Source organism: Chiloscyllium plagiosum, unplaced genomic scaffold (genome assembly GCF_037043375.1).
Source record: "Chiloscyllium plagiosum isolate Xiang-an unplaced genomic scaffold, Cpla_swu_hap1 HiC_scaffold_6, whole genome shotgun sequence".
In the NCBI taxonomy this organism is placed as follows: domain Eukaryota; kingdom Metazoa; phylum Chordata; class Chondrichthyes; order Orectolobiformes; family Hemiscylliidae; genus Chiloscyllium; species Chiloscyllium plagiosum.
In genome coordinates, this window is record NW_028270144.1 from 106,808,403 (window position 1) to 106,824,179 (window position 15,777).

Here is a 15,777-nt window from a genome sequence, read left to right on the forward strand (position 1 = left end):
TGTCAAGGAGTGATGATTAGATTCTCTTTTGTCAGAGATAGTCATTGTTTGGCAATCGTGTAACAAATGCCAATGGCCTCATATCAACTCAAGTCTGCATTTTCTCTAGCTCTTGCTGCAGCTGGACATGGACTGCTTGAATATCCAAGGAATAATGAATGATGCCAAACCTGATGCAATCAGCAGCAAACAACCTCACTTTTGACCTCATGGTGGAAGGAAGGTGATTGATGGAGCAGCTGAAAACAGTTGAGCAGGGACCCTACACGGAGGTACTCCTGCAGTGATGCCCTGGGGCTGAGATGATTGACCTCCAACACAAACCATTTTCTTTCCTGTTAGGTATGAATTCAACAAGGGGAGACATTTCCCCATGATTTACCTTGACTCCACTATTATCACTGGAACTCCTTGATGCCATACTCGGTCAAATGCTGCTTTGATGTCAAAAGCAATTACATTCACCTCACTTTGGGACTTCACCTCTTTTGCCCATGTTTGGACCAAGGCGAGAATGAAGTCAAAAAGTGAATGGTATTGGAGGAATCCAAACTGAATGTCAGCGAGCCAAGTGATTGCTGAACAACCATTGCTTAATAGTTCCGTCAATGACCCCTTCCATCACTTTCCGGATGAGATTAAACGGACAGGGAAGTAATTAGCCATATTAGATTTTTCCTGCTTTCATTTTGCTGGGTTGACATCAATCTTGTTGCTGTACTGGATCAGTTTTATGAACAGCATGGCAAATTCTGCAGCACCAGTCTTTGGTAATATTGTCATAATATGCCAGGGCCGATAAACTTTAGCAGCAACCAGTGCCATCAGATTTTTTTTTTGGATATTATATGGACTGAATCAAATTAGCCAAAGACTGGCATCTGGGATGGTAGGGACCTCAGAGGATGCAGAGATGGCTCATTCATTTGGTACTTCTAGCTGTAGATTGTTGTAAATGGTTCAGCCTTGACTTTTGCATGGAGATGCTGGACTTCCCCCATCATTAAGGATGGTGATGTGTGGAACTTCTCCTTCAATGAGTTGTTTAATTGTCCACCTCCATTCTGAATGTGGCTCCCCAAGGTCTGAAAGTGATCAACTGAAACCACTAACAAAAATTAAGGTCATTTGGTTCCATCACCTCCACGAAAACAACTTATCTAGTTAACTATACAATTCTAATGCTGGTCTTACACATGTTTAATCCTCCACAATAAAAATGGCAACATATCCTATTCCACAGTGATATTAACGGTCTCCCAAATTCCTAATGCATTAGTTTTCATACTATAATAGAATCATAATGAACAGAACTAGGTCCACACCGACTTTCGGCAAAAAGAACTGACGTGCTCCCACTGGCTTTTTCAACACAACTTTGAAATATTCTTCTCTTCAGATTAGTTTTGAAAACTCCAATTGAATCAGTCACCACCACACTCGCAAGCAGTGCATTCTAGTTCCTAACCATTCACTGCTTTAAAAGAAATTCATGTGCATTATATCATTTTTCAACTACCTAAAATCTACGTTCTCTGGTTTGCATATCCTGCAGAAATGCAAACTGTTTCTCCCCATCTAATCTGTCCAGACCTCTCAGGACTTTGAATACTTTTAAAGCATCATTTTTTAATGTCTAATTCTCAAAAGGAGAACAGCCCTAGTATTTCCGATCAATGTTCCTCACCTCTGGAACCATTCTCACAAAACTTTCCTGCAGTGTCTCCAATGCTTTTGCATCTTTCCTGAAGTATGACACTCATAATTAGACAATACTGCAGATGAGGTCAAACTAGTTTCTTAAATCAGTTTAGCTTTCAAGCTCTTCTCCTTTCTGGCCCTATTTGTGAAGGTAAAGATCTAGTATGTAAATTATTTCTATACCCATACCCTTTGGTCCCTGCTTATCCACATCCTTTAGCATTGTAATCTTCCACTCTTCTACTCCCAACCAAAACACTTAACGTCCATTCCAGGCAAGCCCACATTTTCTCAGAAGTGCATTCCTATTTTCCTCAGAGTTCAATACTTCCAGTGTTGTTTTGTGCACCAATTCTGAAATTGGGCCCTTCACACCCAAATTGACATCATTAGTACAGAACAACAAAAGCAAAAGCCTGAAATGCCCAATCCTGGGGAAATTGTATAATTGTATGCAAATGTCCAATTTCTTTCAGTTCAAAAAGCAACCATTTGCTGCTACTGTTTCCCATTACTCAGCCAACTTTGTAAATGTGCTGCCACTGTCCCTTTCATTTCACTAAGTGCTATGTAACAGGTTCGTCAACACGTCTTTTGGAAGTCCATGTACACTCCATCAACCCTCTTCGAAGAAATCAAATCGGAGATCATAGGCATCAATATTTCAGTTGATTTAGAGCTGCCATTATGTTAATACTACATAATAAAGAACAGTGCAATTAAACAGATCCAGTTATTCATTTCAACGTGTTACTTTAAACACTGTCGGAATGTTGGCAATACACAAAATCCACTTGCAACTAAAGTAAATAGAAGATGGACTAATCACAAAGTGACAAAGTTACATTTAATAATTCACATTCATGAGTGCGATATAGAGCGAATTTTGGGATACCAGGAAGATGTTCAAGAAACTGCAGGACAAAAGGAGACAAGATTGAATAATAGGCCAGATTTAGAGAAACAGAGCTCAACCAATGGTTGTTGTTGAAAGGTACAGATAGAGAATGATAAAAAATGCTAATGAAAGAGACTGAAGGAAAGCAAGAGCAGCAGACAGAATGAAAGGGAGAGTAGAGCTACCCCAAACATAACGTAATTACCAACAAACATGTCCACTATATAAATACACAACTTTTAGCACAGCACCTATTACCAACCACGAACTGAGGATATATGCACTGTTTCATCAATTTTATCATAAAATAGAGTGGCTCAGTGGTTAGCACTGGGCTCACAGTGCTAGAGACTAGAGTTCGATTTCAGCCTTGGGCAACTGTGGAGTTTGCACATTCTCTCCATGTCTGCGTGGGTTCTCTGCGTGCTCTGGTTGCCTCCCACAATCCAAAGATGTGTAGGTTAGGTGAACTGGCCATGCTAAATTGTCCATAGTGTTCAGGGATGTGTAGGTTAAGGACATTAGTCATGGGAAACATAGGATAGGGAAATAGATCTGGGTGGGATGCTCTTCGGAGGACTTGTTGGGCCAATGGCCTGTTTACACACTGTAGGGATTCTATGATGATGATTCTATGATATCATAACAGATCTACATCAAGCATGGCAAAATTGTCATTATTCTCTCATGGAAATATGAAGGTTCATCCAATCCTTTGGATTTCTGCACTTCCATTTGGTATAATATTTACCTGGGCATACAGATTCTGCTGTGGATAGGCACTTCTGATAGGATACATGGCGGTCTGGTAAGGGTTCGGAGATGGAGAATAAGGGGGAGGTGCACCATTACTCTGAGTAGGTGCTACCTTGTAAGGGGTTCCTCCAGTGTACCCTAGAAAAGATAAAAACATAATTAAAATTACTAGAAAGTTATCAATAAAAACCTTTTCTAAAACAGGTATTCTAAAATAACTACAATGGGGATGGTTTTAAAATTAAATTTAGTATATTTCCAAAGCACTCAGTTCATATCTTCTCAACTACCATTATTCAATTCAAATCATAGGATTCCTCGGTTTTGTTAAAAAAAATCATTAGAATTTCAAGTAAATAGTAGCAGAGTTTCAATTTGTAGCATGAATTCAGAAATCAAAATCTAAAAGGTCAACATATAAACAGCAACCACCCATTAAACTTAAAATAATAAACTTAACAGTAATAGATACATTTCATAATTAACTAATGGAAAGCATGCAGCAACATTTCTACTCATTCCAAAGAATGCGGTCGCACACAACTTTAGCATATTTTAGATAACTGCTGACACATTATTTGATTCGGAACGTTAATGGTCCAGAGGTTACTAGTGCAATATCTCTCAGTGAACTAGGTTTCAGATTTGTTTTCTCCATCACCAATAACTGCACCTTCTTCTCCACCCTAGTCTTCAACTTGGAGGTTTTGGTGTTGCAAGTTACTGAAAGTGTTAGGGAGATGGTGGCGCTCTGATAATGTTACTGGACTAGCAATCTTGTTAACATTATAAGGACATTGATTCAAATCCTACCATGGCAACTGATGGAATCTAAATTCTATTAATAATAAAAATCTGGTATTGAAAAAAAACCAGCATTGACCACAGAACTATCAACTGTTGTAAAAACTTAGGTGGTTCACAGAAAGACCTTAAGGATAGAAATCTATTAGCTAGTCTGGTCTACTTATGATCCCAGACCAATAGCATTGTGGCTGAAAATGGCACCCGAAAAATTGAGGTATTTTAGAACTGTTAAGAAAAAGGTTACCTCAGTGTAAAGAGTTTAGTTTAAAAGTTCAGAACAGATTTGTTTTGTTCAAACCTTGAAGGGATTATGTGAAGCTAAGAAAATCCATATTCAGTTGTACAACAAATCAAGGAAAAGGCAATCATTCTCATGATTAGGGATTTAAACCACAGTTAAGTAAAACTATATAGGATAGAGAAGGGAATTCTCTCTGGTGTTTAAGTACTATTATGGAATACAGTTGGGATTAATAGGACAGTATTTTGCCATGAGTTTCAACATCTTTAAATCTGTATTTTATGTAAATAGTTTTGCTTATTCTATTTACCTTCATTTCTTTTGCATAATAAACTTATGATGTTAAATCCCACTCTGCAGTACTGAGTCTGTTTTAGCGAAAGACCACCTTGTTAAAACCAAATCAAAAATAAAATATGATCCATCATGTCAGATTTCTATCTGGGATACGATTTGACCATTAGTAACTTCAGTTGGAATCATAACACTTGACTAGAGAAAACCTTAGACTAAAGGGGAAATAAATTGAAGAGATAGAGTTCAGAGAATGATTCTGATCCTAATGAAGGATTTGATTTAACTTGAAACCTGTATTTTGTGCCTAAATTTAGAGGGGGTAGAGTTGGAGACATTTCACTTCATTTGAAAATATAGCTGTGAAGCTGAAGTGGTCAAAAGATGTTTGGTAAGTGTGTAATGATAGGTTCAACTATGGACAGGCGTACCACTTTGTCAGAAGAACAATCTACAGACCATGAATCAGTCAAAATAGCAAAACTCAATGCATAACAGCTCATCTCTGAAGCTTATTAATTAAAGTTTAAGACTGTAAGAAAGAAACCTATCAGAAATTTGCAGAATTTCCAAGAAAGAAAATGCTGTGGGAACAATAATTTTGATCACTGAAGTTGGAAAAAAAAATTGAGAATGTGAGATAAATCATGATTATAGAAGAATTCCAAAATAATATTCTAATAAACCTAAAGACGCACTTAAACGAGAGTAAAAGTATGAAACATCAGAAGCGACAATTTTGGTGGCTACCAATGATATCTCATGGGGAAAATGGTCATATGGGAACCACAAAGTAATTTGGAATAGGATGAAACCAGAGGATTTAGAGGTTATTTGCTTTATTGAATAAGCAGAAGGATACTAAACTGATAAAAGGCTAGGAAGTGATGTAAAGTAAACATGTTACAATCATAATAAAACTGGACGATTAAAGCTAATTCCTGTTAACTAACTGGAGACCAAACTGCTGTATTAGGAACACCCAATGAATCCCCCGAAAAGACACAGGTAGTATAACTGTAACAGTGCTACAGGTAGAGAGCATTCCCATAGAAACCACTACGAAGGGAAAAATGCTCACGACAGTTAAGATGATATTTCCTTACTTATTGAGAGAATCAGACCAGTAAATATTTTATTTCAAAAGGAGAGATATTTTCTTATTCTTCTAATCAAGGGACAAACAAATAAATACATTTAGAGACATTGGAGGAGGTCAGTTGCTGATGATGACAATGTGGGTGGGTGCTAATGAATGAATGAAAAAAATTGGAGATATCCAAACATGTTATAAATCTCATCTTACAGAGGTGGATTAAAGAATGACAAGACCATAAGATGCAAGAGTAGAAGTAGGCCATTCAGCCCAGAGACTGCTCTGCCAAAAGCAACCAGAGCTGGTCTGGAATAGTAAGTAGAGAGGTTATAGCTGGAATAGTGCAATAAACCCCTACAGATGAAATTGATTTTATTTTAAGGAATGATACAGCTGGTTCAAAAACATTGGTCTTGCAGAGTGTGTCAGAAGTAGTAAAAGAGAATGAGATTCTACAGGAGGGAATTCCTGGATTGTTTTCTGACTGTTGTGACCAGATCTCAAACCAATAAAATTAGGCAAGAGGAATTCAATGGAACAGGGAGATGACCTGAAAATTTAGTTATCTAACACTATTTTGAAAAACCTAAGCAAAAAGGAAGAAGGTAAAGAGAATGACGCTGACATATTTAGCCCATTTTCATTAACAGAAATACAACAAATGGTTCCTGATTTGAGACAGCTGCAGCAAAGATCCTCCTCAAATTAAATCAGCACCATTATCCAGGTGCCGTTAATTAAAAGACAAACTAAATGAACAAAGACCACCTCAAAGCATTCAATGAGGAATGAGCAATGAGGAATGGGCAGTTAGCAGATCCATGTGAATATTCTAACAATTCTAATGAGTTGCTCAGGTAAATCCTATATTAAGAAATAGGTCATATTAAGAAAACTGCAAAAGCATTTTTATTGGCCACAATTACATAAAGATGTGGTAAAATTTTGCCAGACATGCCATTCCTTTCAGGTAGTAGGGAAACTCCATAAATTAAACATGCATTTCTAACCCCAATAACTGCTTTCAAAGGAACATTTAGCAGCATCTTAAGAGATTTTATAATATTCCTATCTAATACCGGGAATGGCAACGAATATCTATTAACTATTATGGATGTTTCAATGAGATTCCCAGAAGCAGCGCCTTTGGGAAAAATTACAGCTAAGGAATGGTAGTTGGAACTTTACTCAATTTTCCAAGAAAAAAATGAATTATCCAAAGAAGTGCAAGCAAATCATAGTTCAAATATCAATCACAACTTTTGAATAGAATAATGAATAGTATATAAACAGAACAGTTCAACTTATCCTCAATCTCAAGCACCACTGAAAAAATGGCAAACATTAAGCAGCTTATTATCAGGAATGCCCTGGTGATTAGAATAAATTGCTTGCTATGCGGGATGCACCTAATATGTTCACAGGATTCAGCCCTTTTGAACTGATATATTGACACTAATGTTTCAACATATCCACATGTTGAACTTTTAAATTTGTTTCTTTATTTTTCTACTTTGTACCTAGCTACATTTGTACCCAAGTTGGCACCAGAAATGGTGACATTTTACACTTTTCATTGTCCACATGTACTTTGGTACACAGGATAAAATCTAACTCTAATTCTATTGCTGAATTAAGTCGCAAAAAATCTCAGACTTGCACGGGCTTTATTTAGTTTATGTTTTCCTTCTGGCCCCTTTCCTTATCCAGAAGTCCATACTCCCTACTGACAAAGAACTTCCTCTTATGTTTTCTAGTTAACCTGTTCAGGGAAGTTATTACACACCTCTGAAGCAGCTGGAACGGTTTACCTTGATAAGGCTAAACCTTGGAATTTTATTGTTAGAGATTATTAGTTTTTCTGTATCTGGGGACCCCTTAAAAGCAAGGTTCACTGGATCTTATCAAAGTAAACAAAACCTCAATGTAGTGAGTATCCTGACTGAAGCTGGGGGAAAAATAACGTCAGTGTGTCATGTTAATATGCAATAGCCTGACAAGAATGATACCTGAAACCAAAGTATATTTTACAGTGGTGAAAGAAGTGGAGAGTGAAATAAAAATCAGAATTGTAGAATGAATTGGAAATTTAAAATTTAAATATCAACCCTTCAGTAATTAAGTTGGATAATGTAGAAGAGAAGTTAGACCGAATATTACACAATCTCCCAGAAAAATGAAAATATGTCACAATTCATTACAAAAATGTGAAAAAGGTAATGGCAAATTCCACTGACTAATAGACGCAAAGCAATATCATGGAATGTACTTTCTCAAGGTAATGTCATGGTATTTGTAATAAAAAACATACCAGCAACTTATCAATATTTAGCAATCCAGATCATCAAAGGATTATGCAACTAGTTATCTACATAATGACTTAACTGCATTCAGCAAAATCTGGGAAGTACATTTACAACACGAACAAATTATTTGATTAATTGCAAAGTGTCAATTTGGTCATTAACTTGGCTGTGAATTTGCTAAAGCAAAAGCAAATTATTTGGGCTACACTGTGGGGCAAGGTAAAATAGCATATCAAGTAGCAAAAATAAGGACTCTTGGCATTTCCTGCACCTGACACAAAATGAAGAGTTAAGAAATATGCTCATTCCAAATTTCAGCGTACAGTGGGTCCTTTGATAAGTTTGTTAAAGAAAGGCAAGAAATATGAATGAACCGAAAAATGTCAATGCTTTTGACAAATTGAAAGTTGCGCAAACTACCAGACCAGTTATATCAGCACAATATTATGATAAGAATTTCAAGTGACTGTTGGTTTGATGCAGTGTATCTACAACATTTTGAATTCTACACACCTAAACAATTTTGCAAACTGCCGTTTGTACGGATCACAATCTTCTTACTTTTGTTGAAAGAGTCCAGGAGTTTGAGATTGTTTCATTAGTGTGTAATGCTATAACCATATAGTTTTAAAATCACATGATGGGAAATATGAAAGACAAAAAGACAACGCCTGGATGCTGGAAATCAGAAATACAAAGATTGATGGAAAATTCAGCAGGTTGGCAGCAATAACTGTGGAGAAAAAGCAGAGTTAGAATTTCAGGGTCTGGTGATCCTTCTTCAGAATTTCCAAGTTCTGAAGCAGGGTCCCCGGACCTGAAGCATTAACTCTGCTTTCTCTCCACAGATGCTGCTCAATCTGAACTTTTCTAGCAATCTTTGTTTTTGTTAGTCAAAGCATGTGGCTCAGTGGTTAGCACTGCTGTCTAGCAGCACCAGGGACCTGGCTTCAATTCCAGCCTTGGGCAGCAGTCTGTGTGAAGGTTGCACATTCTCCCAGAGTCTGTTTGGGTTTCCTCTGGGTGCTCCAGCTTCCCTCCCCACAGTCCAAAAATGCACAGGTTTCGTGGAATGGCCATGCTAAAATTGCCCATAGTGCAGGCTAGATAGATTAGCCTTGGGGAATGCAGGGCTTCAGAGATTGGGTGGGACACTCTTTGAGGGTCGACGTGGACTCGGGTCGAATGGATGCTTCCACACTTTAGGGATTCTATGACATCTGCAGGTCTTTGTTTTACTTGTGACTCAGTGGCTAGCACTGCTGCCATACAGCACCAGGAACCCGGGTTCGATTCCTGCCTCCGGGTGACTGTGTGTGGAGCTTGCAAATTCTCCCAGTCTCTGCATGGGTTTCCTCCCACAATCCAAAAATGTGCAGGCTAGATGAAGTGGCCATGCTAAATTGCACATTGTGTCCAGGGATGTGCAGGCTAAGTGCTGGGCTGAAGGGAGAAAATAGGCGCTGGGTCTGGGTGAGATGCTCTTGGGAAGGTTGTGTGGACTCAATAGATGGAATGGCCCGCTTCTAAAGTGAAGGGTTTCTATGATTCTAAATCAAATGTTGATCAAAAGGACTTGGGTAGAAAATGAGTCTTATGGAAAATCCTTGTGTATTACGATGAATATTGAAAATCACAACTAGGTTATAGTCCAACTGTTTAATTGGAAGCACTAGCTTTTGGAGTGCTGCTCCTTCATCAGGTGGTTGTGGAGTACATGATTGTACATGATATTTGCTATAAATTCTGTGTCTTACAGAAAGCTAGTGCTTCCATTAAATCGGTTGGATTATAAGCTGGTGTTGTGTGATTTTTAAACTTTGTACACTCCAGTCCAACACCGGCAACTCCAAAAGATGAATATTATTATAGTCAAAGTAAAACCTGTGCCAATAGAACAGGTTTGTGGCATAAGAAAATCATAGGGAAAAGAACCTGTATTTTAAAGATATCTTGACATGTGCTTCTGGTAGGGAGTGGTGAAAAAGGTTCATGATATATTATTATTATTTGGAAATTTGGGTTCTAACTTGGACACAGCCATATATAACTAAGTTTGATTTGTATTTTTATATTGACAGTTGAGGAGGGAAGGACCCAGTTTAATTTTCGATTTTTTACAGTGGTATCAGCATATCTGGCAATATATTTCCATACATTTAAACAAGGTTTTTTTTTAAAGAAAAGCTCCTAACGTGAATCATTCTTTCCTTAAGAAAAATAGTATGAAGAGAAAAATATTGGGCTGCTGCCTAGAAACAAGGAACTTATGGCACAGGGAGATGGAGACAGAGACAAAAGCAGAAACACGCCTTCCTTTTCGAAAAGGAGAACCATCCAGAAAGATAGGCAGTGTGTAGATTTCTGTTAGAGAGAACAGATGTGTGACTGCAAAACTGCTGTTAGCTTAACAGTCCCCAGTGTAGTTTGGCTGAAAAATCCTGTGTGGTTTAATGTCAATGAGCGAAAGCTCCAGAAATGGAAGTCTGAGGAAGAGAGTTTGAAGAATCCATGTTAAGAAATTAGTGAGCTAAGTTAGCAAATTGTTTAAGGGTCTCATGAAGAGATGTTCATTCCAGAAACTACCAAGTCAGAGTTTTGCCAGAAGGAAACCAAGAACAGCCATGCCCATTGAATAAGGAGCCAAGTGGAACAGGGTGACCCTTCAGTTAGATGTGTGTGCCTGTATAGCTATTGTTGAGGATTAAAGAGTTGTTATTTCATTTATGATACTTACAGTGAGACCATTTCGAATACTTAGTGTACAATAGTTTTTTTTGTGTAATAAACTTTAATTTTCTTTTCTAAAAGTACATTTTAAAGTCTCTTTTGAATATGCTCAGGGAATGACCACCATGGTAATCAAAATTCAACAAAACTATGGTATATCAAGCCAAGTTTTATGTTGAAATCTGACTTGTTCAGTATTATCATCGGTTGGGATTATGCACCTGTTTGATTATGAATTCTGTATGTTGGGAAAGCTTGGGTATATTTTAGGCAAGATAATTCTATGTTTAGTTATGCAGGCATAGTTTTGAAACTATATATCTTCATGCTAAAAGGTGTGCAATTACCCTTAATGACATACATCTCAAACTACTTATTGTGTGCAAAAATGGCCAAAAAGTTTACACAAAAATTATACAGAATATCAAAATTTCAAAAACATAGGATGCTGACCTAAGGAGTTATGCATCTGTCAAATGTGGCAAAAAACAGACATTTCTCTCCCCACAATCTTTCCTCTCCCTCCCCCACCTCAGACAAAAAGGAAAATTGCATCAATCAGCTGTTCGTTACAAAGCCCAATTAATAGATGCTTGAAAGCAGACTGAGGGTCTAGCACTGCTTGAAGTTGTGATCAAGGGAAACCTGAAGAGACAAAAATGCTAATGGAGAATAATAGTAGGGTCAAAAGAGACACTAGATTATAAGTTTGTCCCCAAACGAAATATCACTCGAGCGATGAAGCAATTTTAATTCAAGGATTTCATCCCATCTTCAAATAATATTGGGGAAAACAATATAACACTCTCTTCAAGGAAGATTTGTTCTAACTGCCTACCATGCAGATATGCTGTTGAGTTTTTCAACCATAAAAGTCCACAAAAATAATTTGTTACCATTACATATAAATGGGTTTTGATCCCATCAGTTCTGGTGATGATTTTGGTACTCAAAATATTTCCGTGCTCCCAGGATGAACATGAGCTGAAAAGCATTTAAGATTGGCATCCAGTACTAGCAAGGTTGTTAATTACAGTTCAACCTAATGATTTACTGGAGACCAACAAATCAACCCTAGTTGTGAAATCCTGCATTACAAATTACCATCACAATATGGGTGATTGGAAAAATTGTACTCAGTTTTAAGAGAGATTTTTCACCTTTAGCTCAGAAATCAGTTTACTGCAGTTTTAAGCTATCTCCTGTTGTTGCATATCAGCGATTAACAGCCCTAGATCAGATGCACCAGGAACTTTTCTCATTTCTCCTGTTCAAATATCACCAGGTCAAAACTAATATTAATTTTTCACAAGTGCACTAGAATTTGCAAGCTTCTATAGCATACATGTATACTTTATATTTTACATTATTTTATATTTCCATTCATAATTCATATTTCCTACAATAAATCTGCTTGAATGCAATCTTTTCTCAGAGTATTGCATCCAGCACATAACTTGTACACTGGGTTCAATTTCACTATACTCCCCTGGCTGAATATAATTCAGCATCTATTCTGCTAACTTATATTGAAAATATCCAAACTCTCTCGCATGCATACACACATTCATACCCCAACTAACTAGGTAATGCAAATTGCCTTGCCTCTTAAAAAGGACTTACCTGCTTCACGTAGAGAAATTGGACGTGGCCAGCCTTTTGGAAAAAGTCATGCGTACAGTACAACCTGTCCACAAATATAATCTACAATCATTTTAAAATATTTGGTCCTGCCCAATTTTCAGTATATTAGGGAAAATGGAATTTAGGTCAGACATTATAAATTGTTTTCTCCAGCTAGGTATTCTGAAAAGAAATTAGAAAAATAGACCCTTCAAGCTGGAAGTTTTCCATATTTCGAATGTGTTCACACTGTAAAAACTCTTCATAAGTAATAGGGAGAGAGCTCCTCCAGATGTGTCCTGATACTGAGGAGTTCCTGTGGACTGCTCACCAACTATGTTCAGTGGAGCTGTTTCAACATGAAATGGGGAGGAGTCTTTTGAGGTAGGGAAGACAGGGGTAGGAAAGGGGAGAAATACAGTGAAGATGATAAACAATACAAGTATTTCTTACCAGGCAAAAGATTTAAAATCCAAGTTTGGGTGGAGGGGAGCATTATAATGAAGATATTACCATAATTCTCATTTCAGAACATATGCAGTCCCAATGTTGTTAAGATGTAAACTCAGATTCAATTGCGAACACATTAGTCTGGGCCTATTCTTTATGAATATCACATTTCAGTGAAAGCTGTATTACAAGTTTGTAATTATACTGGACAGCAGCTCTTCCTTTGATGACTCAAGAATGTGAATTGATCCTGGATTTACTTTTAAAGTCACAGTTTTGTTAGCACTGCACAGCAATTTATCCCTCTTCCTGTTACTTCTTTCTCAAAATTGGTGTAAAGAAAGAATTCTAAGATTGCTGGTGATTAGGAATTTAGGCAAATTTGGCCGTGGTCTCACTAGTATACTGGAGTATAAAAGCAAACAAGTACTGGACTAGTTTGCAGAAAACAAAATGTTTGCTTGGTCACAGACTGGGAGTTATGATTATGAAAGTTAAGAGAATAAATCAGAGTAAGCTATGATCTTCATTCAAAACGGATTGATCAACAAGTCTAACTTTTTTAATCAATTGTGGACTGTGATGGTATATTGCTGCCAGAGCTGCAGTACTTTTTCAGAAGTTCTCATTTTCCATCCCCATAAGAACTTTTCTACAATTAATATTGTAACAACTGTAAAGTGATTTGATATATTTTACATAAATACAAAATTCAATGCAGAATACAAAATTCAGTTTGGTAAAGAATAACATGACTTGAATTGAGTTTTCTACCCCAGGTTTACTTCAAAAGCAATGATTCTATTTGCAGTTAGGCATATCGCAGCACAGAAAGTAGTTTGAGATTATTAGTCATTTTCACTCTCAAGGTTGTATTTAAACAATGTACATAAATTACCATCTTTAACATGTGCAGAAGAGACATGGTCTAACTGAAGTTGGGCACGATCTTCACCTTGGAAAGCTTGCAGGGATGCAGAATTATTTATCCTCTATGGTTTTTAACAGTAGTTTTGAATTTGACTACTCTCTCATCTCAAGTATTGCAGAAACTAAATTCAAGTATTTTGATGAGCTTGTGAATATAAAATGAAGTTTGTTTTAACCTTTATTTTGTAACATCAAGTTTTTTTTATAAATATAAAAAAGTATGAATTTGACAATTATCCATTACTAATACTAACTTGTTTCAGCATCCAATTTATCATTAGTGCACCCTACCTTCATATATACTCTACAGAAAAGTGACTTTCTATCTTCAAAAGATGACATCCACAACTTACTTTTGCCAACCCAAATTTAAACAAGACTTTTAAGCGGTGCCAGAAAAAAACTAACAGAAGTCAAAACTTAAATAGCTGACCCATCATTCCCCAGGACTCTTCTGCACATTGCACTTCACAAAACAAATCAGTTCAATCAAGTTCTACAGTATAAAAGGGAAAAATGTGTTTTATTTACTGAATGATGCAGAAGAAGCTTGGAAAGTTCTGCTCTCAGTGCCAGCATCGACTGGGAGGTCATAAGTACCCTCAGAGGCACCAGAAGTTGATGTCTGTGGCCAGCTCTGCCTCATCATGAATAAAGCTTGCACAGAGACAAAAAAGGGTGTTACAAAACAAACTGTTCTCAACATTTTTAACAGTGCAATGATTTATGATCCCTCAGAAATGAAGACTTAGATTAACTTCCCCAGCCAACAATTTTCATTAGTAAGAGTTTAGTGGTGCTATTTTTCCTTGCAGCCCTCTGACATGAAGTCATTTCTATTACTGCCCAAAGCTCTCAAACAGTTCTACTGAAAGTGTACACTATAAACACAACTTAAGTAGGAAAAGAGCACTTCCTACCTCAAATATCCCATATCTCTTCTTTAACAAGATGAGTATACAACATATACATACAAATTATCTCCAGGTGTCAATGAAACAACTTCTCACTTTATTATTTAATTCAACCAATTAAAAACCTAAAATTTGACATCCACAAGAAATTTGGATTTTTTTGGTTTAAATTTATGCAATGTGTTAGTAAAGGCTAAAATGGTTCCAATTATCTCTATAGAAAGGCCCTAAGCCCTCAAGCACTCACTGGAAGGCAATATTTAAAATGTTAGTCAAGTAGAATATGACTTTGTACCAAAGAAAACAAATGTGTTCTGCACACAGATGCAGAAGCATCTGGTCAGCCAGATGAAAGCAAAGAATTGCAAATTTTGGAAATGTGAAATAACAGAAATTGCTGGAGAAACTCAGCAGGTATCGTAGCATCCATGGACAGAAAGTGTGGTTCAATTTTTTTAATCCCCTTGTCCAGTTCATTGGCACCAGATATCACCTCTTCACTGTGGGCATGCAATCCCTTTACACATCATTCCCTAATAGGCTGGTGTCAGGGTTCTCCACATCTTGCGAAGAAGGCCTGAACCACACTTCCCCGTCTGACTGAACTCATCCTCACTTTGAACAACTTCTCCTTTAGTGCCTTTCACTTTCTTCAGATCAGAAGTGTGGCTGTGGGTACCAGTATAGGCCCCAGTTATGCCTGTATCTTTGTGGGGCAAATAAGCATTCCTTGTTTCAATCCTACTCTGGCCCATCCCTACTTTTTCTCCAGTATATCAATGACATCATTGTGCTGCTTCCCTCCATTGTTTGGAATTGAAAAACTTATCAATTTTGCTTCCAATTTCCACCCTACTCTCATCTTCATCTGATCCATTGACTCCTCCCTTCCTTGACATTGGTTTCTATTTCTTGGGATAGGCTAGCCACCAATATCCACAACAAACCCCTAGCTGGAGTGTAAACCCTCGCACCCTGCTACCGGTAATGACACCATTCCATTCTCCAAGTTTTTGTCTCCACTGCAGTGG

General features: G+C 37.2%; 1 protein-coding gene across 7 annotated transcripts in view; it reads right to left on the minus strand.

The window, feature by feature from the left end:
• fam168a (family with sequence similarity 168 member A) overlaps positions 1 to 15,777 on the minus strand; it is a 114,546-nt gene that overhangs the window by 28,834 nt on the left and 69,935 nt on the right. For 4 of the 7 annotated variants that reach the window (XM_087988316.1, XM_087988317.1, XM_087988318.1 and 1 more), the window contains 2 exons: positions 14,364 to 14,489; positions 3,351 to 3,493 (listed from right to left, as the gene is read on the minus strand). In XM_087988316.1, the coding sequence (XP_087844442.1) occupies positions 3,351 to 3,493; positions 14,364 to 14,489 (269 nt within the window). The remainder of the gene's footprint in view (positions 1 to 3,350; positions 3,494 to 14,363; positions 14,490 to 15,777) is intronic. The other 3 variants (XM_087988321.1, XM_087988320.1, XM_043692190.2) reach the window with 1 other exon arrangement.